At 59.8% G+C, this 24,819-nt stretch overlaps 10 protein-coding genes across 10 annotated transcripts; 5 read left to right on the top strand and 5 right to left on the bottom strand.

The window, feature by feature from the left end:
- Positions 1 to 64: 64 nt before the first annotated feature.
- On the top strand, positions 65 to 3,541 carry SPRG_10415 (hypothetical protein; the record flags this gene model as incomplete). Its single annotated transcript, XM_012349543.1, has 4 exons — positions 65 to 490; positions 536 to 859; positions 886 to 1,638; positions 1,661 to 3,541. 4 exons carry the CDS (start codon positions 65 to 67, stop codon positions 3,506 to 3,508), a joined length of 3,351 nt encoding a protein of 1,116 aa, XP_012204933.1. The 3' UTR covers positions 3,509 to 3,541.
- Positions 3,542 to 4,557: 1,016 nt separating this feature from the next.
- Positions 4,558 to 6,993, bottom strand: SPRG_10416 (TKL protein kinase). Its single transcript, XM_012349544.1, has one exon. The coding sequence runs from the start codon at positions 6,988 to 6,990 to the stop codon at positions 4,618 to 4,620; it is 2,373 nt and encodes a 790-aa protein (XP_012204934.1). The 5' UTR covers positions 6,991 to 6,993; the 3' UTR covers positions 4,558 to 4,617.
- Positions 6,994 to 7,543: 550 nt separating this feature from the next.
- SPRG_10417 (TKL protein kinase) lies at positions 7,544 to 9,747 on the bottom strand (the record flags this gene model as incomplete). Its single annotated transcript, XM_012349545.1, has 1 exon — positions 7,544 to 9,747. The coding sequence occupies one exon, from the start codon at positions 9,745 to 9,747 to the stop codon at positions 7,630 to 7,632; it is 2,118 nt and encodes a 705-aa protein (XP_012204935.1). The 3' UTR covers positions 7,544 to 7,629.
- Positions 9,748 to 10,481: 734 nt separating this feature from the next.
- Positions 10,482 to 12,250, top strand: SPRG_10418 (hypothetical protein). The gene is made up of 3 exons (XM_012349546.1): positions 10,482 to 10,529; positions 10,577 to 10,743; positions 10,797 to 12,250. The coding sequence occupies exons 1-3, from the start codon at positions 10,507 to 10,509 to the stop codon at positions 12,158 to 12,160; spliced, it is 1,554 nt and encodes a 517-aa protein (XP_012204936.1). The 5' UTR covers positions 10,482 to 10,506; the 3' UTR covers positions 12,161 to 12,250.
- A 145-nt stretch (positions 12,251 to 12,395) lies between these two features.
- Positions 12,396 to 15,088, bottom strand: SPRG_10419 (hypothetical protein; the record flags this gene model as incomplete). The annotated part of the gene is made up of 14 exons (XM_012349547.1): positions 12,396 to 12,416; positions 12,599 to 12,727; positions 12,779 to 12,853; positions 12,900 to 13,106; positions 13,151 to 13,251; positions 13,302 to 13,479; positions 13,533 to 13,632; positions 13,674 to 13,804; positions 13,854 to 14,030; positions 14,081 to 14,272; positions 14,338 to 14,492; positions 14,538 to 14,744; positions 14,786 to 14,911; positions 14,956 to 15,088. 14 exons carry the CDS (start codon positions 15,086 to 15,088, stop codon positions 12,396 to 12,398), a joined length of 1,932 nt encoding a protein of 643 aa, XP_012204937.1.
- Positions 15,089 to 15,917: 829 nt separating this feature from the next.
- Positions 15,918 to 17,619, top strand: SPRG_10420 (hypothetical protein; the record flags this gene model as incomplete). Its single annotated transcript, XM_012349548.1, has 5 exons — positions 15,918 to 16,555; positions 16,705 to 17,047; positions 17,097 to 17,256; positions 17,314 to 17,434; positions 17,487 to 17,619. The coding sequence occupies 5 exons, from the start codon at positions 15,918 to 15,920 to the stop codon at positions 17,617 to 17,619; spliced, it is 1,395 nt and encodes a 464-aa protein (XP_012204938.1).
- A 103-nt stretch (positions 17,620 to 17,722) lies between these two features.
- SPRG_10421 (hypothetical protein) lies at positions 17,723 to 18,254 on the bottom strand. Its single transcript, XM_012349549.1, has one exon. It carries the CDS (start codon positions 18,230 to 18,232, stop codon positions 17,792 to 17,794), a length of 441 nt encoding a protein of 146 aa, XP_012204939.1. The 5' UTR covers positions 18,233 to 18,254; the 3' UTR covers positions 17,723 to 17,791.
- A 710-nt stretch (positions 18,255 to 18,964) lies between these two features.
- Positions 18,965 to 20,418, bottom strand: SPRG_10422 (hypothetical protein; the record flags this gene model as incomplete). Its single annotated transcript, XM_012349550.1, has 8 exons — positions 18,965 to 19,483; positions 19,536 to 19,623; positions 19,670 to 19,759; positions 19,808 to 19,906; positions 19,949 to 20,014; positions 20,067 to 20,096; positions 20,141 to 20,186; positions 20,237 to 20,418. The coding sequence occupies 8 exons, from the start codon at positions 20,416 to 20,418 to the stop codon at positions 19,044 to 19,046; spliced, it is 1,041 nt and encodes a 346-aa protein (XP_012204940.1). The 3' UTR covers positions 18,965 to 19,043.
- Positions 20,419 to 20,743: 325 nt separating this feature from the next.
- On the top strand, positions 20,744 to 21,892 carry SPRG_10423 (hypothetical protein). The gene has a single exon (XM_012349551.1). It carries the CDS (start codon positions 20,749 to 20,751, stop codon positions 21,871 to 21,873), a length of 1,125 nt encoding a protein of 374 aa, XP_012204941.1. The 5' UTR covers positions 20,744 to 20,748; the 3' UTR covers positions 21,874 to 21,892.
- A 1,070-nt stretch (positions 21,893 to 22,962) lies between these two features.
- Positions 22,963 to 24,645, top strand: SPRG_10424 (hypothetical protein). Its single transcript, XM_012349552.1, has one exon. The coding sequence runs from the start codon at positions 22,979 to 22,981 to the stop codon at positions 24,581 to 24,583; it is 1,605 nt and encodes a 534-aa protein (XP_012204942.1). The 5' UTR covers positions 22,963 to 22,978; the 3' UTR covers positions 24,584 to 24,645.
- The last annotated feature ends 174 nt before the right edge of the window (positions 24,646 to 24,819 follow it).

Below are 24,819 nucleotides of genomic sequence, written 5' to 3' on the forward strand. Positions count from 1 at the left end.
GGAGCCGTTCATTGCGCAGTTTGCCGACGTGTTGGTGATCGACACGGGGTCCGCGCCGGTGCGGATGACGCTGACTCACGGCACGGTGTTGCACTGGCGCATCGCAGACGACGACGAGGACGACGAAGTTCTTGGCGACGATGGCAAGGTCCTCACGGTGGCGCTGGCGAGTCCCATGACCTCGTCGTACGAGCGCATCACAGCGTACATCCTCGATGACGACGAGGCCGACACGCCGCCGACGCGACGTACCGTCGACAAGCTGGCGTTGCCCGACTATGTGCTGAGCGAGCCAGTTGTGCTTGACAATTTGGAGAGCGTTCTGGCGGAAACGGACTTTGCGACGCTCCGCACGGACGTTCTGCAGCTCCAGCAGCGCTTTGCGGTCAAGTCGGCGCTGCGCATCAACCTCCAGCGTGAGACGAGCGGACCCAACCAACAAGTGCTGCGGCAGAAGATTGCGTCGTGCGAAGACGAGCACAAGAAGCTTGTTCGCACTGTCGCTCGTACCCCGTTGCTGATTTACTTCAGGCAGATGCTCCAGCATTCGTCGGCGGCGGTGCGCGAGATGCTTGTCATTGACCTCGAACGTCGGCTCGCTGAGTGCACTAACGCCGTGGCCGCGACGGCCCAGGCAGAGTGCGGTCAAGCCTTTGCCGCGTGCAGCGACGTCGACGACGAGGCCACGCGCTCGGCGTATGCCTTGGCTCTCAAAAAGTGGAGCAACATGGTCACGGGCCTCGAGCACCTCTGGCGCGAGATCTCGCACATCTACACGACTAACCAAGAGGCGTACGCAACCTCCCCCAGCTCGCCGTGCAGCATCTCCTCGATGGGTTTCCGCTTGAGCTCATGGACGGTGATGCTGGTATGGTCAATGACAAGTGGATCCGCGCGGTTCTGAACCGCCTCGAAGCGACGCTTGCGCCAGGCGCTCGCGTCTTTGTGCTTTCGGTCATGGGCGTCCAGTCGTCGGGCAAGTCGACGCTGCTCAACTCGATGTTTGGTGTCCGTCTTCGGACGAGCGTCGCCCGGTGCACGCGCGGTGTGAACCTCCAGCTGCTCGCTTGCAACAACTGCGACGACTACGACTATGTCTTGCTCCTCGACACGGAGGGCATCCAGTCGCCCGAGTACGTTGGTGTCGAAGGCACGGTCTGGCGCGACAACCGCATGGCGTCCGTGGCCATTTTGCCGGCGGACGCGACCATCATCTTGACGAAAGGCGAGGCGACCAACACGATCAACGACGTGCTGCCGATCGTGCTCTCGGCGTTTGCCAACTCGGAGCTCGCGGCCGCGTCGGGTGGCCACCTCTCGTCCAAGCTCTACTTTGCGTTCAACCAGATTGACGTGTCGCAGACGAACAACATGGCGTCGAGTCTCCGGGCGCTCCTCGACAGTCTTCGCAACAGTGCCAAGCAGATTGCGGCGGTGCGGCAGACCGAGACGGCCACTTTCTTGAGCGACTTTCGCGCCGACATTGCCGACGAGGCGGGGAGCGACGTCCGGTTCCTCGGCATGACGCAAGGCCAAACCACGCCGCCAAACGACGTGCCGCTGCCCGACTTTGGCGAGCGCCTCGTCCGGTTCCGGGACCACATGCACACCCGCGCCACTGAAAGCCAGTGGCAGGCGGTCGCACTTGTCGACACTCGAGGCGATCGTCGCGACGTCACTGAACCAAGATGCGTTCGCCAAGTGGGCGACGACGATGCTCGAGGGCTGGGTCGTCAAGAAGCAGCGCCAAGCGGCGCACTCGGCACGCCTCGTCCAGGCCAAGGTCCAGCACCTCTTTGAGTACGACGCCATCACCAAGGTCTACAAGGAAAAGCTCCAAGCAAAAATTGTGGATCACAACGCGCGGTTTGGGCCTGAAGAGACGATGCAGGCGTTTGACAACATCTTTGGCGAAATCTTGGACGATGCTCGCAAAGAAAATCCAGCGTTTGCGAGCCAAGTCCCCAAGCACGTGCGCGCCGTTATCCACAACAACCATATTTTCACGCCGGACGAGCTCGCGCGGCTGAACACGGACGACAACGACGAGTGGACGCCAGTCAAGCTGGCAACCAAGGTGGCGCGAAAGTTCTCGAACGTTTTCGTGTCGAAGGACACGACGCCGCGTGACACGGAGGTGACGGGCGCTGTCTGTGATCTTGTGCGCAGTCTTCTCGCCGATGTCGACCGCTACTCGGACGACGTGGCGCTGTCGTGTGCGCGCGACGTGCAGCGCCTGCTGGCGTCCAAGCAGCTGACGCCGTCCCAGCACAAGGCGGGTCTCCGCGCGCTCACCTCGATGCTCACGGATGAGCTTCAGCTGCGCCAACTGCGCTGGGACGAGGCCAACAGCGTCGTCGCCAAGTTTGCAGCGTGTAAAGCGAGCATGCTTCTCTTTGCACAGAACGTGTGCGATGGCCAAAAGGCGGCGCAGCTGCTGTCGACGACGCTGGACGAGTGGCTGGGGCTCAACTTGGCCAAGGCATTTGAAGAAGAGGTTGTGAGCGTGGTGGCCTCGTCGCTCAAACACGCGCGCTGGGTACGCGCCGCTGATGCGATGCAAGCCGCGTTGGACACGGATCTTCTTCAGTACTTGCGCAAGAAGAAGACGCGCAAGGTGCTGAGCCTCATCGAGGAACCGACCGCGCACGCGGCCGACATGACGAGCACACTGGTGCTAAAAGAGGTTCAAAAGTGCTACGTCAATGTCAGCAAGAAGCTTGTGCGGGACATTGAAGAGAGTGTCGCGACGGCCGCCGACGCTGCAACCCACGCCAGCTCGGAACGCACCAAGTGCTTTGTGCATGCGCTCCGTGTGTCGCTCCAGAGTCGCCTCAAGTGCAGCGGTACCAGTGCGCTCATCGAGAACCTGCCTGCCGCCCCGGGGGTCATGAACTGCGACGACCAAGGGCCATCGGCGTTTGCTCTCACGACGGACCAGGACGCAATCAGTGTGCCGCAAGCTCTCCTTCGGCGACTTCGTGCGACGGCCTTAGAGCTGCGTCCGTCGACGGCGTGTAGCTCGACGATGACCAAGGCGGTCATTGGCGTCATCCGAAACGAAGCGTACGGGGCCGTGGATGGCATCGTGCCACGCTGTGGGGCACCGTGCCCACGTTGCTGCTGCCCGTGCACCAAGGCGCTCGGGCATACCTCGACGAAGGACGATGCGCTCCACGACACGTACCACCAACCGGGGGGCCTTGTTGGCGGTTGGGTGGATACGACGCACGAGCTTGTGTACCGAAGCTGTGCGACGTCTGTCGTCGATGATATCGGCATTGTTTTCGCGAGCGGCGTCCGCCCCTACAGAGACTTTGAGGCGATCTATCCTGGGTGGGCCTTGCCGCGCGTGACCAAATTTCTGCCGCTGCGCGAGTACATCTTCAAACAATGCCAGTCCGAGCTCTCGCAAAAGTTCAACAAGCTCCCGTGCACATCGATACCCATCTCATACGCCCACAACCTCGACGACATTGGGACGCAGCTCGAGCGTCTGCTCCATTAACCACTGATGGGCGCAATAAATGCATGTCTTCCGATCATTCGCCACTGCTGTCGACGTGCAATCGTCGCCGAGTAGCTTGCGAGGGACCGGCTCGTCCTGGTTCGTAAAGCGTCGCGGGGTCGCGGCCGTTTGAAATAGATGTTTGGTCCCCTTGAGACGAGGAGTTTGCAGCTGCATGGCTGACTGCTGAGGCGAATCTCGAGATTCAGCGGTGGTCCAAGTTGTTGTGCATGATCTGGGGGGATCAGGATGAAGATTAGGGTTAGATCTGAGTCTCAGTACGTGGCTAGTGCGCGTGTCTAACAACCGAGCTAAGCTCAGGCTAATCGAGTCATTGTTCAATCTGCTCTTCGTCTCTCAAGTCTCCCCGCGACAGCCAACGCGCCGTCACAACGACGCACTTCGGGTGTTGCCGTCGAGCTTGTCCACCGGGCGCTTGGACGACGAGCCGGTAGGCGCAAGGCGCGGAGGCTGCGCACCGACGCCCGCGACCGCGGATACATCATCATGTCCACTTCTACAGCCGAAGTACTCGCGCGCAAGAGCATCCGCAGCGCGACAACGACTGCGCTGGTAAATGTGGGCGAGGAGCAGCAAAAACGATCAACTGCCGCCCCGCGCAGACTACCGTCGGGTGCTCCGGGTGGAAGACGTGGTCGAGCGCCGCCATGGCCCAGAGACTGCCGGCATATAGAGGCTCAAGGTAAGACAAAACGTCCCGTGAACCTGCTCGAACGTCGGTAAGATGGCGTTGCAGAACGCGAGGCCCGCGCGAGACGCAAGTCAGTAGACAAGGAGGCCGCCCGACGACAGTAGCATTAGCATGAGAAACGGCAGCTTGGAGTTGGACGTTCTGGAAGACACGTCAAAGGGCTTTGTCCCTACGCTCTCGTCCATCCCGTCGTGTCGTCCAGGCGGCAATAGGGGGAAATGAAATGCCATCCGTGGAGCGAGGCTGAGACGATCGCTGTCCGTGCCCCACTGCCTCTCCTCCACACCGCACGTGCCGGCGTCGTTGATAGTACGAGGTGAAGCTACATCGAAGACGACATTGAGTAGTACAAGTTATATAGAGTAAATACGCACAGAATGGAACACTAGATAGATTGTTAAGCGGTCAGCACAGGGCCAGCGTTTCGGCTCGGCTCGGACAGGATGGTTTCAGTGGTCGGAAATCCTGTAAACTCGTCGGGTGCCATGTCGTTGAGCAGATTCACTGTGAGGAGGTTGGTGGCGTCGAGGGTCTTTTTGTTGCGTCGAAAGAGCTTGTGCTTATGGGCCTTGGGCTTGGCGTCGAAGCCCTGCGCGAGCTTCTTGCAGCCACAATGGCCGTTGTGCAGTAGCCGTTCGGACGACGCCTCGTGCGGCTCGGAGCTCGTCGCTTGCGAGACGTAAATGACGGGCACGCTGTCATCGTTGGACGACGACTTGGTCTCGCGCTGGTCGCGCGGCAATGGCTGCACGAGGTCGATCTGCGCCTCGTCGAAAAAGTAGCTCGCGACCGAGTTCTCGAACGCCTTGGTGTGCGTCACGTGGTGGAGACACCCAGCGTCCATGAGCGCGTTGCCAACGCGGACCGCCTCCTCGTCTTCGTACGCATACATGTGCTCGCGGAGGCAGCGCACGACCTCTTCGCCCGTGAACGTCATGTTGGGCTTGCCACGGCGCGACTTGTTCAGCGGCGTGTACTGCACGAGACGGGAGAGCACGTGGGCCACCGTGCCGCAGACTTCTTCCTGGAACGCCTCCAAAAGGCCCACGATCGCACTGGCGGTCGGACGAAACTCAGGGTCCGAGCACCACGCGCTCTCAAGGAGGTCGCGAAACACCGGGTGGAGCTCCGGGTCGAGCGGCGGGCGCTGCCCGTCGAGGACGGTCTTGAAGACGTGCATGTGGCTCGAGCTGCTCGCGTACTTTTCCCGCCCCGGGTGCAGCACGTCCCAAAACGTCACCGCGAGGCTGTAAATGTCGGCCATCTCGCTGTAGCTCGCCTCGCCTTGCCGGCCGTCAATGATCTCGGGCGCCATATAGTCGGCCGTGCCCCGCATCGTCATGAGGCGCACGCTCGGCGCCGAGAGATCGTGGATCTTGCCCGCCATCGAGCGCGACTCGCCAAAGTCGGTGAGCTTGACGCGGTTGGTGGCGTCCATGAGGAAGTTCGCGGGTTTGATGTCGCGATGAATAAACGGCGGCGAGAACGAGTGGAGGTACGCCACCGCGCGGGCCGCGTCGAGCATGTAGCAGAGCTGCAGAAGGAGCGGCTCTGTATAATCGTGCTTGGCGAAATGCAGCTTGTCTTCGAGCGACCCGCGGCAGAGCTCCGAGACAAGGCAAATCGTTGGCGGGAGCACACACATGCCATGGAACGTGACGACGTTGGGGTGCGTGAGCGCAGAGCAGAGCGCGGCCTCTTGGGAAAAGTCGACAATCGTCGCCTCCGTGATCTCGGTCGGCGAGTAGACTTTAATCGCGACCGGAATTTTCGAGTGGAGGAGCCCACGGTAGACGTCGGCAGACGCGCCGAGACCAATCTTGTGCGTGAGCTCGAGGTGGGCAAAGTCGATGATGTCGCGCTGGTGCATCTCGAGTAAAATGTGCAGTCCCTGCGCCGACACGATTTCCTGCATGCACTGGTTTTGCCGAAACAGCGCTTGGAGGTCGCACGCGCGCTCGCCGAGGCCACGCCAGTGCTGCGTGTCGGCGCGGAGCACGCGGTAAATGAAGAACGGGGCAGTCGACGCCCACGTGATCGTAAAGAAGACGAGCACGATCCCCGCGGTCGTTAAATTGGCGTAGAAGAGCTCACCGTAAATCAAAACGAGGACGTAATACCCGATGAGAAAGCCGCAAAACTCACGCAGCGCGCGCTGGTTGGCGCGTCCGAGTGGGTAAAAGCAGAGCCAAATCAAAAAGCCAATGATGGCGACGCGGTACCCGACCGTGACGACGTGGGCCGTGAGCGCCGGCGCGTCCGTGACGCTAAAGATGATCGTTGTCGAAAGTGGTATGAGGCAGAGCAAGAACGAGATCGCCATCGACCGCTTCAGCGCGGGCCGCGACACGGACCGTTGAAAGAGGAACGCAATGACCAAAAACACGATAAACTGCCGGCCTTCGTACAAAAATTCGGTAAAAATCGAGTTGAAAATCGGCTTGGTGTAGTCGGCGATCGACGCGACGATAAAGTACAACGTGTACGAGCCGGTGACGGCGCACATGACCCAGATGAGCGGCTCGAAGGACGGCAAGAGGATCTTGCGCGCCGCGTCCGAGTCGCCGAGGTACGCGGTCGCGCGGTGCCGACGAAGGTAGACGACGCACGCGACCGAGAGAAGAAACATGGCGCCATACCCGACCGTATACAAAATCTGGAGCACTTTAAACTGCGCGATGATCTTGTCGCGCGCTGCTATCGCCGCCAAGGCCGCCGGCGACAGCGTCGCCTCATCCGCGCGCCGCAGGTGTTGCTCAACGATGGACATGGTAAAAGGCAAAGTGCCATCGAGATGGAAGCGATCGGTAGCCAGCTTTGGTAGCCTACCGGTATTGCTTTGCATTCAGGCCAGTCACGGGCTCAGTTCGCCCACTGGGTACAGGATTTCTCCGGTTTGAACGTTCCGTTCTTCGATAGTATATGTCGTTGAAGAGAGGAATCTGCGTCGGGAGTGCAGTCACAGGTCAGGGATGTATGATTAGAGGCATTAGAGAGGTACTTGCCATTGCGCCATGCATGCCTACCACCTGTATGTGTCGCGAGTTTGAGGACGACAGTACGTAGTATGCGTTGGTCGTAGTACGCATGCATACCCACAGCGTTATCACCGCACCCACGATGTGGCAGCGGTGCGAGGATGCCGTACTACTGTACTGGAGCAGTGGTCAGCCTACGACCGAACGCATGGTACCGACCGAGTCGTTGTCGTCTCGTCCGCCCGCGTTGTTTCTCGAAATCGCAACCGGGTTCTCTGACCCCATGTCGCGAGTAAGATAATATGGCTACTCGTGGTAGCTTGGGGGCAACCATGGTGCAAGTAGGTCCTGCCCTCGCTGATACTGGTTGGGGTGGGAGATGCACGCTGGGATTTGGTCGCCCGCTATTCTATGCTTTTTCTGCCGTGCTGTTACTGTGCGAGCGTGTCACGAACGTGGATGTCGTCACCCCACATCATCGTCTCGTCGTCGTCCGTCTCTGGCTCCAAAAGCATCTCGACCGCCGACCGCTGCTTCTTGTACAGTCGGTACCGGCGCTTAGATGGCTTCGAAGCGGTGCCAAGGCCTTGGCCGTGTAAAGGGCACTTGCAGCGACCGTCGTCGTCGAGGGCAAACGCCAGGAGCGACGACCGTCGCGCCGACGGCTGCCACGTGTACTGTATCCGTGGGCTGTTTTGAAAGCTGCGCGCGTGTTTGACGTCGTGGAGGTGTCCTGTCTCGAGGAGTGCGTTGCCGACGCGAACGGCTTCGAATTTATCGCGAATGCCACGATTGGCGTCGATGAGAGCGTCGACGAGCTCGGCGCCCGTCGTGGGCATCGTCTCGCGCTCAAGGGCCATGGCCAGACGCGCCGTCTCGTCCTCGAGGAGGGAGGCGAGGATCGTGACCATGGAAGCGGCCGACGGTCGGTCGATCGCAGCAGGTGCCCACGCAGCGACAAGCAGTTTCCGCAGTGCTGGCGAGAGGGTATCGCGCAGCGGCGGGCGCGCGCCGTCGAGGACGAGTGTGAAGATGTGCATGTGATTCTTCGTGCCGCGCGGGTACTTGAACTGGCGCGGGTGCAAGATGTCCCATAGCGTCATGCTCAAGCTAAAGACGTCCGAGGCGGTCGCATACGACGCAGCACCTCGCTTGCCGTCGATCATCTCGGGCGCCATGTACTCGACGGTGCCGCGCACCGACATGCGCTGGACGTCGGCGACGCGCGACTCGCCAAAATCCGACAACTTGACGCGGTGGTTGGTGGCGTCGAGGAGGTAATTGGCGGCTTTAATGTCGCGGTGCAAGAGCGGCGGCGAAAATGAATGCAAAAACGCCACGGCGCGGACAGCGTCGAGCATATAACACAGCTCGACAAGCGGTGACAGCGGCGACGTGCAGCTCAGCAAGTCGTCGAGACTGCCGCGGCAGAGCTCGGCGACGAGGCAGATCATGGGCGGGCAGACGCAGAGGCCATAGAACGACACAATGTTGGGGTGGCGGAGCACGCCCCAAAAGCCCACTTCGTGGGAAAACTCGGCCACAATCGCTTCGGAAATCTCTTGCGGCGTGTACACCTTGATGGCGACGTCGAGCGACGAGTGCAGCGTGCCGCGGTACACGGTCGCGGACCCGCCAGCGCCGAGCCGCTGGTGCCACTCCAGATGGGCAAAGTCGATGAGGTTGCGCCGGTGCATCTCGAGTAGAATGTGGAGCCCTTCGGCCGACATGATCTCTTGGACACTGGCGCGGTCTGTATCGAGGTGCAGCGCGCGCACGCTGAGCCCGCGCCAGTGCGCCGTGTCGGCGATGAGCACACGCCAGACGAAGAATGGCGCGAGCGATATCCAGCACGAGCGCGCGATGTGCACGTACACGCTCCACGTCTCGAGGTGCGCGTTGCCTTCGCGTATTGCGTGGTACGAGAGCTGCATTGAGACGCCGCCGAGGGCGTAGAAGACCAGCGCAAACCCACAGAGTTCGCGCACGACATTGATATTGGCGCGGGCAAGCGGCCGGCACGCGAGGCGGAGAAAGAAGAGGACGAGCACCAAGCGCGCGAACACGGCGATCGCGTACTGCAGTTGAAAGACATAGCCATCTGTGTCAGGGCTCGAGCGCAACGCACTCGCGAGGCCCATGAGCCCCACGGGCGACACGAGTAGCAGGAGCGTTAGCACTAAAGTCCGCGAGATCGCTGGCACCGACACGCTCTTTTGGTAGAGGAATACAGCGACAAAGACGACGTGAAAGTGCTCGCCTTGGTAGATGGCTTCGTTGTACACGCACGCATATGGCCCGGGTCCTGGACCCGTGTAGCCGCGCGAGAGCGTCACGGCAAAGTACGTGGCGTACGTGCCCGAGAGACCGACAAAGCCCCATAGCATTGGCTCGAACGAAGGTAAGATGAGCCTCCGCGCGGCGCCCGAGCTGCCACGCCACGCGGTGGAGCGCTGCTGTCGCAGGTACGCAACGGAGACTAGCGCGAGGAGAAAGGCCACGCCATACTCGAGGCCATGGACCAATGCGGCGAGACGCGCCGTCTCCATCTTGCTCTGATAGCTCGGGAAGCCGTGTCAAGATATCCGGATGGTTGAAACTGCAAGGGCAAAGGTCAGACGACGCATGGTCCGCTTGCCGCCCTCCCTGATCCACTGCAAGTCGATGCAGCGAGCTTACGTTGTTATGGACCGATGATGCCACGCGTAAAGGGACTGGAGGGAGAGTCACAGCTACCGTCGTCCTTGCTACTAACGTTAGAAGTAGTAGCAAAGCACAGGGTCGTTCGAGGCGTGAGCACGTGGCGCGGAGTAGTTGCGGTCGTTTTGGGCATAGTTTCTAGCACCTCCTAAAACCACCGGCTCAGACATCCGCCGTCTCTTCCTCTCTTCCTCGACGCCGTCGTCCCCATTGCCTCAACAACTATTCGTTTACCGCTGCAGGATTCATGTCGTCGACTAAACCTGTGCCAAAGCACGTTGGACGACGTCTGCTCGCTCTTCCCACCGAGACGCAGCGTAGTTAGTCGATGCCATCGACTCGACTCGATTGCAATCTCCGCCCGCGCGAAGAACGCGATGGCAATGCGATGTAAAAATAGCGTAGTATACAAACCCTAGGTACCGCGATGGTGTGGGTTCATTTTTAAAAGCCAATCATATCGCGCTTAAAAATAGCTGGCCAATCCAAAGACGTGGAATGTCGCGCCTCGTGTTTCATTGGCTCATTTTGTGCTTCTATTTTTAGCGCGATGGCCATCGCGAGCCAACGCTTTTGAGTTGCAGTTGGGGTTTTGAACGCAAGCAAAGATGTCGTCGTCTTGTGAAGCGAGGTACGCTCATCTACGATCTGAGTGCTCGACACTCATGGCACTCGCAGACCGTCCCCGAAGCGCCGCGTGTCCAAGGCCGGGTTTGAAGATGCCAATGCCATGGGGCTGCTCCTCGACAGCTTCGCGGCCACCAACAGCCCCAAGCGCCACAACTATGGCAACATGTCGTACGACGAGCCCGCCTACCCGAAGAGCGTGAGCCTGCTGCGCCAAGGTACAGCACCACGAAGGCACCATGGCAACTTGTCATGCTGCTTGCGTCTCTAGTGCCCTTCAAGATCCTCGTGCCCGACAACACACCGCTGTCGTGTGAGAAGAGCAGCATGAGCGCCCTCTTTCCTACGACGCTTACACCGAAAGCCACGTCCAAGCCGTGCTTTACACCGACGCCGACTGCGACGCCGACGTCGAATGAGTTTGACGAGCTCCCCGACTCGAGCCTCGACTTTCTTTCGCACTCGCCCGAATACAACGACAGCATGTCGCCAGCGCCATTCGATAGTGATGCGACATTAGAGGTGCTGAGCGATGCCACGACCGCACCGACGTTTGACCTCTCAAATTGCATACCGCCGGCGCCGTCGCTCCAAGACATGGCACACAACATGTATGCGATGGAGAACCTCATGGGCTACCGCCGGCTGCAAATGCCGCCGTACCCGGGCATGTTTGACGGTCTCGACCCGCAGCAACAGCACCACCACCACCATCACCACGCGTTGCTTGGTGCACCTGTCGTGCACCCCGGCAGCTGGTGCGAGCGCGAAGACAAGCAGCTCCGAAAAGCCATCAAGAACCTCGGCACAAAAAACTGGAAGCAAGTCGCGATGATGCTCAACACTGGCAAGACCGACGTTCAGTGCTTGCATCGCTGGAACAAGGTCCTCAAGCCCGGTCTTTTGAAAGGCGCTTGGAGTGCCGAGGAGGACGACGTGCTCCGGTCGCTCATGCTCAAGTACGGCGTCGGCAACATCCGTTGGGCTGACGTCGCGAACCACATCCAAGGCCGCACGGGCAAGCAGTGCCGCGAGCGCTGGCGCAACTGTCTCAGCCCCGACATCAACAAGGGCGAGTGGTCGGCCATGGAAGACGAGGTCATGTTCCGTGCGCAACAGCGCATGGGCAACCGATGGAGCGAGATCGCCAAACTCCTTCCGGGCCGCACCGAAAATGCGATCAAGAACCGATGGAACTCGAGTGCGCGCAAAAACTGGTTTTCCAAGCAGCAAGCCAACGGTACGACGGCCGAGTCGTCGCTCCAAGACGACGACTGCTGCGACGACATGAGCGAGACGGCGTCGTCGTCGCCCGCGCCGTCGACCAGCGACAGCATCGACGATGCGCATTTCAACTTTAACGACCTCGCCAAGGTCGTCGAGTCATCGTCGCCCATGCAGCACCGTGGACGGAGCGATAGCGTCAACAGTGTCGCGTCCATGAACAGCAGCGTCGTCGACGAACTCGAGTTCCTCGTCGGCGACGAGGAGAGCGGCAGCTTTCCCGACGGCTTGCTCTTGGGCACCCACGACCTCATGGACGCCGATCTGAGTTTGCTCTTTGACGCGGTCGAGCAAGACTTTGCAGACGCCGACGGCAGCGACGAGACCAGCAGCACGACGTCCGCGGCCTAGTTAGGATTTTTGAATGTGTCGCGTTGAGACTCGCATCGAGAAGCAGCCGCTAGGAATTAGCACTAATTAATAAGACAACATCACCATCACACTTGGTCGCTTCGTAAAAATATGCCGAGGCGAAGATGCCATCACAATAATATATGATGCAGGTAGTGATAGAGTATCAACGTTTTGAATAAGGTATCATCATTTCCACCTTGATGTATAATCCGACCTTGCGAAAACAATGGAGTCATGCGCGTGCGGTGGTTTGCTCCCATGGACGTACCAAGAGTACGTATATATACCCTTGAACGTACCAATGTATGCACCCCGGGGCACACACACATCGATCGCTGCCATCGTCAATGGGACAACATGTATTGATTGACGTAAATTATCTATTTTTTGTTTGTTTTTTTCGCGGGTCGCCTTAGCGTGTGCTTCGCTGGCGACTTCGATCGCGAGGAGCGTCGCGCCGCCGTCGGCCGGCAGCGGGTCGATCGGAGCTGCGCCTTTGCAGCGCTGGTTCTCCAATGTGGATTGCAGCTGCGCCGACTCCCAGTCCACGAGTACGCTGCGAATCTAGGCGCGCGGGCATTCTTATCCTCGTCGCTCAATCGCAAGCGAATGTACCTCGGCCTTGCTCGTTACGACGTTGAGCGCTGCGTCTATTTCGTCCTGCGCAAGGTCGAATGCATCCTTATTGTACTACGCACGATGCATGGGTCGTTCACGGCGGAAGCAGCAAGCGCACCTGGTTCTTCAAGCGCGGGTTGGCGCCGTGGTGCAAAAGCAGCCGCGCGACGCGTTTGGATTGGTGGAAGATCGCAATTGCAATGGGCGTCCAGCCTTTGGCGTCGCGGGCATTGACGTTGGGCTTGAAGACCTTTGTGTACACGTCTTGGACGGCGGTCGCACGTTTGTGGGCGCGGAGCATCGGATGATTGTCGTCCTGAAACGACTAGACAAAAGACCTAAGTCCTTATTCTCGAGTCCATCAAGAACCTTCCAAAAGGAAAGAAGCATGTGAGCACTCTCTGCATTGTCATACTGAGCAGCCAGAGCCAAGAGGGTCGCGCCCCGCTCGTCCCGAACGTCCGCTGTCCCTACAATAATTTTGTAGTTCGGGTAGGCTTGGACGACGGTACAAGCGTACCCCGGGGCCGCGTCTCGGTGTCGACGGCTTCGCTTGCGAGTGCGGCAAGCTTTTCTTTGAGGGCTTCGGCTGCCGCACTCGCAGTCGATGATGCCGTTGCAATCAGATCTTGGTGGATGCGCATCATGGCCACCTGCTCGCGCTCGACATGGCTCGTGAGGCGCTCCTGGAGCTTCTTCTCCAGGAGCACACAAACGACAGGAGCGTGAAGCCTCCCGACGCATGCTATACTTCGTAGCGCTCACGAAGCAGTGTCTCGGTCGTTTCGACGTTCCACTCGCTGAGGACGGCAGCGATGTCCTTGGTTTTCGCCACGTCAAACGCTCGCTCGCTACAAGACGCAGTGCAGGGTGCTGCTGTTGATCGTCGTACCCTTGTTGCGTCGTGCACCGCGGGTCGCCGCCGGCGTGCAGCAGTGCCAAGACGGCGTTCAGGTGGCCATTGTACGCGGCACGGAAGAGCGGCGACCGCCCCGCGTCGTTGCGCGCATTCGGGTTGGCACCCTCAATGCGACGATAGGCGTGCCTGGGTGATCGAAACGGGAGAACGTACGAGCGCCAAGAGGTGCGCAATCATCTCGTCGTGGCCTTGGCACGCGGCTTCCGAGAGCGCCGTGTGTTTGTGTCCGTCTTCGCTTTCAAGGTGGTATCCCTTCTCGAGCCAGCTGTCGAGGGCGGCAATGTCGCCATCGAAACCAGCCTCGACAACGTCGACGCTGTTGCGCCGCACCTGAAAGAGAGTGCGGCATTCGTCCTCTTACGTAGCAAAATATGCAGTACCTCTTTGAGGCCAAGCGCCGATGCGACCGGGTCGTCGCCGTCGTCAGCGGCGGCGAGCGCGTCCGGCGGCAGCACGGACACGAGACACATGCGCTGGCGCGTCCGGGGCGGTGGCGCGACGGCACCGTAGAGCAATGCAAACTTGAACGCATCGCACGGAAGAAAGAGGTTGGGTTCCGGATCCCCTTCGTCCTACAATTGTAGATGAATTGAATGTACATTGCCCCATGCGATAGTAGTATAACATGCTAGTATACCTTGCGGAGCAGGGTCGACCACACTTCGGGTTTGAAAAACTCGGCGCGATCGAGGACGTGGTGCGGAAAGGCGCCGTCGAGAAAGTACGTGTCGAGCTCGACACCGGTGAGCTTATCAAAGCAGATGGTCATGAGCGAGCCAAGGCGAAGCGCCGCTACAATGTATTTTCAATCGCTGTTGACGCGGCGTCGATTTCTACCGACAAGGTGACGTCGCAGCGACGCCTCCGTCATGTCCAAGGGATTGCCTGCGAGGAGGAAGCAGCCGCGCTGGTACTTGAAGAACTGGGCTGCTTGGCCACCTGTGTGATCCACAACGAGTGGGTACTTTTCGTAGACATAGACGGCCTTTTCCAACGCGGCGGGCAAGTCCTTGAGCGTCGTGCGGATCTCGGGCGCCATGGCCTCTACGCCGCCTTCATCATCCACGTCGTTGACGTCTATGAACCTTGCGCCGCGCGCTGCTTTATATCCAAGATCAGCTGTGTCACCATTTCCGTAGTGGGTCCATGCAGCTGCAGCGCGGTGACGACCATGCTCGGCTCCATATCGATAAGCTGGCTCCCGCTCACGTCTACGCGAGGTTCGATTGGACGAATATGCTTGCTGCGCGTGTACCATTGGCAGCGATCCACTGCACCACGAGATGGCGTGTCGCTTCGTCGGCGATGGCCTGCGCCGCAAAGTCGCTGACGTCGGTGGGCCGCCATTCGAGCACGGGCTTGGTGGGCGTGCTGCAACCGCTGCCCATAGCGTGGCTTCCACGTACTAACCGCCGTCGTTACGCCCGATTCGTAGACCCTACTCCACCGACGCATCTCCACTCGTCTTTGCCCACGCGCTTCCTCCTCATGTAAAACTTCTCGACTTGGATGGCATGGATGTCCATGGATGACACCGCCGCGCGCCGCGTCGTCATCGGCTTGCCACGTCACGCATGCGCAAGTTCAACTAGGATAAGTCCTACCGGAAATAAACTCTGAACTTTAACACGGCGCTGATATCCTGGCCGGACACTGGAATCAGGGCTCGGAACCATCCGGACAACGTGGATCGGCAACCGGAATGGGACAGGCCTCTGCTTTCCTCTTGCGGTTTGTATGCCACGTGGCCACGTCCTAATGTTGAAGCCCTTGGCACCCATGACCAGACCTGGTTCTCCCCGTCGCTCTTCGGTTGGCCCACTCTTGGCGTCGCCCGCCGTGCTGGCGTCGGATACCTCCACAGTATACTGGATATTTCGAACCTTGAACCGGCAGCCGCGGGCACAAAGGCTTGGGATTTGTATGGAAAGAAGCTGCGTCGTCAATCTCGGCCGGCATTAATATATATTCAAAATGGGATTTAACGGGCACATGGGTGTTGGCATTGTATTTTAATCCAACCCACCCCGTAAAGTATACAAAGAACAAGAGAAGAAGAAGGAAGGAACCATTGAATTGCATCTGGTTCTGCGTTAATTCATTGCCGACGGAAAAAAAGAGAAGCGTTTGAGGCGCAATATTTGCAAGTTGCGCGTCTCTGCGGACGATCGCGACGACCGAAGCGCCGCCCGCTGCCCATCCGCTTGCATCTTGGTCATGCAGACGGACGTAGTACTCGACTTCCCCATCCACCCGGTTGGCGTCATGGACAACCAGCAAGAGGAGGGCCTGCGCGCCAAGGAGCCCACGGACGACATGGCGTCGCAAAAAGAGTGGAGCGACTTTCTCAACTCGAGCGTGCTCGCGCTGTCGCTGGAAGAGCCTGTCGACGAAGACAGCGCGCGGCCCAAGCCCATCGCGACGGGCACGCCGACGCAGAAGCAGCTCCGCGCTGGCTCGCCGCTCGTGCTGTGCATGTCGCCGCTGGCGACGATCCCGCCGATCCCGTCGATGGTCAATAGCCCCGAAGCGACTGCGGCCGTGAACCCGACATCGTGGCCGTCGTGGAAAATGTCGATTCCCACTACCGACGACGTGGACGACGACGACGACGACGACAACGACGGCGACCACAGTCCGCTGGGCATCCCGCTTTTGAGCGAAAAGCAACACGCGACCGAGAAAGCGCGCCGCATGCGCGCCAAGTCCTTCTCAGCGATCTACGCCCACGAGCATCACGTGGCGGCGTGGAGCACCGAGCGCCACGATGGCTTGGGCTTGAGCAACAACAGCATTCCGCCGCCGCTGCCGCACTTGCAGCTGCCGCCGACGCCCTTTCAAGCTGCGCCCATGCAGTCCGTGTCCAACTTTAACATGCGCCGCTACTCGGGCGACTTTGATCACTATGGCCACCGCTCGATGGACCTTCCTCGTCGTCGTCGTCGTCGTTCTTGCCGCCGCCGCCGCCCATGCCGACGGGCAACCGGGGCATTCGGTCGCATAGCATCGAGTGCCACCCGAGCTCGTCGCACATGCCGCGCCCGCCGTCGATGGGTAGCCCGTACCACGCGGTGACGCGCAGCCCGATGCTGCGCCAAAACATGCGGCAGCCGCCGCTCCCGACAAAGCAACAAGCCGGGAACCAGTACGCCGAGTGGCAGCGCCCCGCCAACGACTTTGCGCCGCCGCTACCACCCGACTCGGGGGCCTACTATGGCAACGCGACGGCCACCACCAACAACTATGCCGAGTACATGCCCGAAGCGTACTACGAGGTGCAGTTCAAGCGTTGCCGCAAGGATATCTTTTCCGGTCTTGGCGGCTTCAAGCTCGGCGACTACGTCAAGGTAGATGCTATCTACTCGTCAATGCGTGCATGCTCATGTCAAATCGCAGGTGGAAGGCGATCGCGGTGAAGACGTGGGCCATGTCATCCGCATGGCGCCGGACGCCAAGACGCTGCGCAGCGACAGCGACAGCAAAGAGCCGGCGCCGATGAAGCGCGCGCGTCATGCGTCTCGCAAGCGAGAACGAGCTCACGCTTTTGCGCGAGCAGGTAGCACCACCGAGGACCCTAGATCGCTCATCCGACTTGGGTTGTAGCACAAGGAAGAGCAAGAAGTGTTGCAAGTCTGCCGCAGCAAGGTGCGCCAGCGCATGCTACCCATGAACGTCATTGACGCCGAGTATCAATTTGACCGGCACAAGCTCACGTTCTTCTTCGAAGCGGACCGGTACGCCTCGTCCTACTTGGTCGCAATACCCAACATCCGATCGGATGCGTAGGCGCATCGACTTTCGCGAACTCGTGCGCGACCTCTTCGCCATCTACAAGACGCGCATCTGGCTCCAGCAGGTCGTCTCGGTGCACAAGAAGGGCATGGCCCCCGAGTTTGAGCTGGCGGACGGCCACCATTAGACGCCACTTAGAAACAAGACGGTATAGAAGACGCCACCCAAGCGACTAGAGACAGCGCGAATTGCATGATGGTAGTAGTAGTAGATTGGTGTCGTAATAAGTGTGCAGTACATAAGACGGTAATAATGCATCTCGAAAACAAACATGCTAGAGGTGTCGGGTGCAAACCGACTTAGAACGCATCGTCGTCGTCTGACTCGGACTCGGTCTCCGACTCGGCGCGGCTTGGCCGGCGTGGCGTCGTATGCTCGGGCGTGAGTTGCGTGAACCAGTCGGCCATACTTGCCAACGACGACTGCACGGCAGGAAGCACGTGCTGGTTGATGGTCGATTCGAGCAGGTTGCGCTTCGCCTGGACCGTGATCGTGAGCGCGGGCATCGTAAACGCTTCTTGGAGCTCCATGTCGTTGGTCAAATGCACAACGTCGCCTTCGTTGTCGACGTACGTGAGGTCCCATGGCAGCTCCTTGCTGCTCGTGGGCAGCGCGAGCTCAAAGAGGTGCGCGGCAAGGATGCGCACGTCGAGGAGCGTCGTGTCGAGGCCGACCGCGAGTTCGCGGCGCTGACTCTCGTAGCGGAGGACCAAGGCGCAGCGCTCTGGACGGCTTGCCATGTTGCCTGTCTTTTGAGGGTCGTGGAATGATGATCTCTATCCCACCGCAGCTGCCAAAGATAGGCGGCGGAAACGGCTATTTCGCGATCTTGCTTGTCTTTGACATCGAGAAAGGACGCGCAGTGACGGTTGCAACACGGTGCCACGACGGCAGGACGATACGTGTGGCTAGCCTAGTACAGACAGTGCGAGCCGAGAGACGCGATGAAGAGCAGTGGTCTCGACGTGTCTTCTTCGAGACGAGAAGGCCAGATGATCGCGACGACATCGCAAGGCTTTGGTTTCGTGTGTCACAATGTCGAGAGACATGGTGTGCCACGAGAGTATGGGCACCTGGAGGCTTTGTTGCGGACTGGACTTGGATGGTTGGAGCGATGGTTGGAGCGATATAAACGAGGAGCGACAAGGGTTTTTTGGTTGATTTATTGATCCTGACAACCTCGAGTATCGCGGAGCGGGCGAGGGCTCGATGCCGCTACGACGTACACCACCAAGGGCATAAATGTTGGCCTTGCCTTGGTGTACCATGGTGACATCGAGGATTGATCAAAGCTGGCACCTTCGCATACCCCAGCACTCTTGCTATTAGCGCGCCACGTCATTCTTGCTGCCATGGGATTGGCTCAGAATATCCAGATTGGGTGGTTGTGGTCCGCTTCGGCCTTCTCTCGTACCGTCCAGGTTTCGGCCCCTCGTCAATGTGTAGAAAGATGACCGCATTGATCGAAAGCATTTTTACGTTGGGCAGTAGAAGGCCATCGAAGGCGCTTTTCGTCGTCGAAGGCGCGGTGTCGGGGGGTCGTCCAAGATGTCATCGCTCGCAGCGCGAGCGAGGTCTTGGATGCGCTTGAGGTCTACAAACGCTTGTGCCTGCGTGTCGACCTTGGGCGGTAGCGGGCACAGCTGCCAGTGCATGGGCCTGACCCTGCGCCACTCTGTCTCCACAGGCACGACGACGCCTGTGCCGCCTATGCTTTGGCGGCCGAAGTGACTGGATCACGGCTTGGGTTCGCGCTTGGAACGTCGCTTTTGCGTGCCGCGCGTGGGCTTCGATGCGATCACGCTGCTGCTGGTCGCGGCGCAACCGTGCGCGACGCTCGCGCACACTGAGCGGTGTATCCTCAACGCGTTCTTTCATCGCATCGACAGCGATCTCTGCCTCGGTCGCCGCAGCCTGTTTGGCACGTTTCCGTGTTGTCTTTGCTGACACTTTTGCTTGAAGGTTGGCGAGAGTCGCTTTCTTCTCCTTGACTAGACAGCGCAGCGCAAGATGAGGCGATACGCTGATGACAACGAGACGCACGCAAGGCCCGCTCGAGAAGCGCTAGCATCGTGTCGTTCTGATAGTCGCGCGCCCAGTCCATGGCCGAGTGCTGGGACGTGCCACAGTCCTAGGAGCTGCACGTCACGTTGTAGCAGTGCGGTGAAGACAGACACCTTTGTGACGGACGCGCCGTGGCGTAAGAGAACCTTGAGCATCCCCACGTCTTGGTGCTTGGTGGCCCACCGAAGACACGAGAACCCCGACTAATAGGAGGTGTAGTACGAAAGCATGTCGGCTACAAGAATGGACACCTTGTCACACACGTCCAAGTCCGCGCCGCGCAAGACAAGGTATCGAAGAAGCGCTGAGCGCTGGCGTCGACACGCCGCGCACACGGCCGTCTCTTGGATCTACACCAAGTCGACGGCAACGACGGCGGTCGGGCTACGTACCGTCGACGTCACGTTGATGTCGCCGTCGTAGTTTAAAAACATGTGCACGAAGAAGAGCCAACCATGCTAACACATTATATACGAGTCGTGTCGCTCGTGCAATGTGAATCTGTCGTACGGCAGCCGCGTGGACGATGGGAGGGACACCCTAGGCTTATATGAGATGGCGCTAACGCAGGCGTGTTGACGAACCGAGTCGTCGCGCTCGTTGACATCGTAGCCGCGCTGGAGCAAGCGCCTAGACAAATGCCTTGACTGCAGCAATGCGAAGCATATCCACCGACGCACCAGATCGTATAGCGGTCCGCGAGGCTCAGCGGCACGCGCTGGTGGCTCAGCTTGTGCATTGCATACGAGAGGAGGTTGGACTGCTCGAGAAGACCTTGCTCGCGAATGTACTTGTCCTCGGCGATGCGTCGCTTCCACTTGGCGAGCTGGCGCGCCTCGTCGTCATAGCTGCCGTCGGTCATGCTGCAATTGCCACGCCAAATATAGTCCTGGCAACCGGCTAGATGGTCGATTATACGGATGAGGGCGGGGATTGGTCACTGGTACGGAGATTTGGCTAGAACCACGCAACATTATCGCTTGTGCTGGGTCTGATGGGAGGTCGGCGCCGGTGCCCCAGTATCATGCCACATGTCCAGAGCCATTAAATGTATTCTTTATTGTGGTCGTTGTAGCAAGTACGTGATCTAGGAGCGAGGGATAGTGTATGCGCCTTCTGAGCGCGGATGGCTGCCTAGTTGCGTGCATTTAGTGACGCGGCAGGATTGGTCTGCAGGTCCCAAAGCAGCAAAATGAGCGCGTCGTCGTCGTGTTCGTCTTTCTGGATGGACATCGGGAATCCGGTGTACGTGGCATCGCCGATGGTCGACCAGTCCGAGTACGCGTTCCGGCAGCTCTGCCGACGGTACGGTGCGCAGCTATGCTACACGCCGATGCTCCACGCCAAGGTCTTCCTCTCGGACGCGACGTACCAAGCCCAGCGGCTCGACCTCATGGCCGACGAAGGCCCTACGATCGTCCAGTTTGCTGGCGACGATCCCAGGACGCTGCTTGCAGCCGCAAAAGTCGTTGAGAAATCCGCCGCCGCCGTCGATCTCAACTTGGGCTGCCCGCAGCCCATCGCGCGCAAGGGCCATTACGGCTCGTATCTCCTGCGTGAGGCCGACACAATTGTCGACATACTCCAGTGCTGGACTCAGAACTTGTCGATTCCTGCCACGTGCAAGATCCGTATCATTGACGAAGGCAGCGCCGACCCAACGAACCGCGGCCTCCAAGCCACGTTGCGGCTCGTGGATCAGATCGAAGCCGCGGGTGCCGCCGCGATTACAGTGCATGGACGCAACCGCGTCATGAGCGGCAAGAAAACGGGGCGTGCTGACTGGGCGGCGATCGCGGCCATCAAAGCGCGCGTCTCGATCCCGGTCATCGCCAACGGCAACATTGAAACGTTCGATGACGTGGCAGCGTGTATGGCCGCGACGGGTGCCGACGCGGTCATGTCGGCCGAAGCGCTTCTCGAGAACCCGGCGCTATTCAGCGGTCACGACGTGAGTCCGTTTCAGCTTGCACGCGAGTACTTGGCGCTGGCAGCCGCGTCGCCTCTCGTCGGCGTCAACTTTCACCGGACCGAGAAGGCCCATGTGGTTCGCATGCTGCATGCACCCATGCGTCAGCTCGTTCGTGCGTCCATCATGGATGCCACCGCGCTCTTGGCCGCGACGCAGTCGCTTCCCGAGCTCATTGAAGCTGTCGCGTCGATCGAGACTGCGGCAGCCGCGTTGTCTGCGCAGCATGTTCGAGGAACGGACGCGTGGTACTGGCGGCACCGTGCCGATGCTGACAACCCGAGTCGGTCGGCACGCAAAGACATCCAGCGGCAATGGCTTGCTGGTGGCTTGCGACTCACCCGATGACTAATAGAGAATTCCATCGTATTATTACGACGCATCGAACCCTGGGTGGCAGCTGCCCTTGCCGTCACTTGATGTTGGTTTTGCGTTGTGTCCACGGCGCCGTGGCGTCGATGTGCACGGGCGATTATAACCCTCGCCTCCAGCCCGCGCATCCCACGCGTACAACGCCTGCGTACCGTACGAGATGAAAGCTGCTGTTAACGGCGACGCCGCTTGCATACTACATGGTGCAAGATGAGAGTGCATACGCATGCGTAGGACCTTGAAGCTCCGACTCTGGCGACTGGGGATTCCGCATCTGGATGGCACCGGCCCACTTGGATGCTCCCTGGCTCCACCTGGCACGCCACGGAGATTTCTCACGTGTGAAATATAGATTGCCACCGGTTAGTCGTGTCTCTGTAAACAGGGCAACCACAAACCAGCGCTGGCACGTCGCAGCCCAGGAGCCTATGCCATCGCCATGTCATCTCCGTCTTCTTCATGCGACGATCGAGGCGTTTTCGCATGTGCTCATACGCCGACGCCGGCGTACTAGCATCTCCATGCATCCCAGTAATACCATCGCCATCGATCCCTACACAGTACCGGTGCCGGTACTGCATTATGACGGGCATATCGCCAGTTCCGTCCCACTCGGTGGTGACGCTAGCCGTCACTTTGCGAGCCATTAGTCTACGAGTATCGGGGGCCGAACGAACGTGTTCGAACGTGGTCCTTATATCAACTCTCGTCTCGACGCAGCATCTTGCCCGGTCCTGACGCGGGATAGAGGACGCGACGCGAGCAAGGGCGTCGACATCGAAGTATGGTTTCTTCTGGACCGCATCCCAGCACCTTGACCCTGTCACGTCGAGGCTGTCGCACCGCGAAACACACGTGAAAAATCCGTTTTAAAACACACGCCGTTTTTCACGTCAGCCGCTCGTGTGGCGAATGGCGAGCTACGCTATATTATATTAATACTCTGCAGCTTTGTATGCTGTAAAGGACAAACGCATTAAAATCAAGCGCGCGGGCGCGACGACGGTGTAGCGCGTGGCAGCTGGCGCTCGAGAACCGCATGCAGTAGGACGCCATTTACGGTTCGTCCTCGTCGAGGCCCATGGAAGCGAGCCTCATGGACGACCTCGAGAGCCAAGCGCGGACGTCCTTGAGCCTCTTTAGCTTCGGCGACGTCGGCGAGTACACGCTGCTGTCGCAGTCGACCAACAGCGCGGCCAAGCTGCGCCTCGAAGAGCGCGTGGTCAAGCGGGGCGGCGAGACGACCTTGTACCTGGTGCGGTCGACGGTCTTTGTGGCCGCCGAGCTCCACGAGCTCCTTCCGATCCTCATCAACTCGGAGAAGACGGCCATGAACGACGCGGTCCAGTTCTTCTTTGGCGGCAAACACCGCCATTGCACCCAAGTGTTTCGGCAGAAGCGGGACACGGGCGTCGCGAGCCTCAAGCGCGTGATTGCCGACCAGGGCACGATCCTCAAGAGCCGCTGGCAGTGCTCGTTCCTCGACTTCGAAGGCACGCTCGTGCCCGACTGGCGCGACGACTACGCGGCGCAGCCCAAGCCCGACATGTTTGTCCGCGTCATGCAGTCCTCGTCGCTGCTCGATGACCCACTCATGCACCCACTGCCCGCGAATACGAAGCTCAAGTCGATCTCGCCGCGCGGCGTCATGGTGCGCAAGGTCCCCAACCCGTCCTCGAACCCGTCCGACGCGCCGCTGGGTGTCGAGGTGCAGTTTGTTGTCTCGTTCCTCGAGACGGCGCTCATCAACCTGCCGCGCCGGAGCCGATACCAAAAGCTCGTCGCGCAGATGGCCAAGCTCGAAGACGTGGTCGTGAGCCGCCGTCTAAGTCGGACGTTCCGCGACCGGAAGCTCAACCCGCTCCACCCGCAAATCCAAAACTGGGTCGCCAACGACAACCGAACCACGTGCCACATCTGCGACGCCAAATTTCACTTTTCAAAGCGGCGCCACCACTGCCGGCTCTGCGGCGAGATCGCCTGCGATGCGTGCTCGCCCAAGATGGAAGTCTGGCTCCCGTACAAGTCGGCGCCGACCGCCGTCCGCATCTGCACCGACTGCGTCCACGCGCAGCAAGCCGACGACGACGACGACGTGGCCACCGCGACACTCGCCAAGTCGAAGAATGTCTCGGTCTTTGATACGATCTACGACGCCATGTACTGCAACAACCAGAGCTTCAAGGACCGCCCGGTCGAGCGCGACCTCCGGGGCACCGCGTCGTCGTCGCCGTCGTCCTCGAGCGAGCTTGGCGACGATATCGCAGAGAGCGTGTCGCTCCTCGACCTGAATCTGCACCTCGCGCCGCCGCAGGACGAGACGGGAGATGTGTGCAAGTGCTGCCGCGACCTCCTCGGTGCTGTCCGGTATGGCTGTTCCATGTGCACGGGTGTCGTCTGCGGCGCGTGCAATCTCCAAGTGCACGGCAACGACGGCGTCGAGAACCTCTGCCGCATCTGCGTCGGGAAGGACTCGGTCACGCAGCTCCTCACACGCTCGGACAAGGGTCTCCGCCACTCGATCAACGTCGGCGGCTTGGACGGCCGCCGGCGCAGTAGCAGCAGCAACGCCGTGCTCTCGCAGTCGGCTCGTCCGCACCGGTCGCGTCTCTCGTCCGTCTTTTCCAACACGGACCCGTCCCGGCACCTCACGTCGTCGCCGCCCACGTCGTGGGTCATCTCCTAGTCGCGCGCGTTTGTTTTCGTTTGTGTTTTATTTAATTTTCAACCATTTGCGTTGCATGCGGCGCCACCGTCACTGATCACTGCCACACAGCCACCCAGAGATACATACTTACGTGTACGTAAGACAGCAGCAACGCATCGGTCGACCCAACGGCGCCAATTCCGGCCCAAGAGCAGCCAAACAAACCGGCTGCTCGTCACCTGCAGCAGCGGCCGCGTCGTTCCAAGTGAGATTGT

Source organism: Saprolegnia parasitica (genome assembly GCF_000151545.1).
Source record: "Saprolegnia parasitica CBS 223.65 unplaced genomic scaffold supercont2.55, whole genome shotgun sequence".
Taxonomy (NCBI): Eukaryota; Oomycota; class Saprolegniomycetes; order Saprolegniales; family Saprolegniaceae; genus Saprolegnia; species Saprolegnia parasitica.

What these genes read in the sequence shown, in the direction of transcription:
- SPRG_10416 (XM_012349544.1), bottom strand. Translation starts at nt 6,990, where the DNA reads ATGTCCATCGTTGAGCAACACCTGCGGCGCGCGGATGAGGCGACGCTG.
- SPRG_10418 (XM_012349546.1), top strand. Translation starts at nt 10,507, where the DNA reads ATGTCGTCGTCTTGTGAAGCGAG. An exon ending in TCGTCGTCTTGTGAAGCGAG is followed by an intron (nt 10,530 to 10,576) that starts GTACGCTCATCT and finishes TGGCACTCGCAG; the next exon opens with ACCGTCCCCGAAGCGCCGCG. An exon ending in CGTGAGCCTGCTGCGCCAAG is followed by an intron (nt 10,744 to 10,796) that starts GTACAGCACCAC and finishes TTGCGTCTCTAG; the next exon opens with TGCCCTTCAAGATCCTCGTG.
- SPRG_10421 (XM_012349549.1), bottom strand. Translation starts at nt 18,232, where the DNA reads ATGGCAAGCCGTCCAGAGCGCTGCGCCTTGGTCCTCCGCTACGAGAGT.
- SPRG_10423 (XM_012349551.1), top strand. Translation starts at nt 20,749, where the DNA reads ATGAGCGCGTCGTCGTCGTGTTCGTCTTTCTGGATGGACATCGGGAAT.
- SPRG_10424 (XM_012349552.1), top strand. Translation starts at nt 22,979, where the DNA reads ATGGAAGCGAGCCTCATGGACGACCTCGAGAGCCAAGCGCGGACGTCC.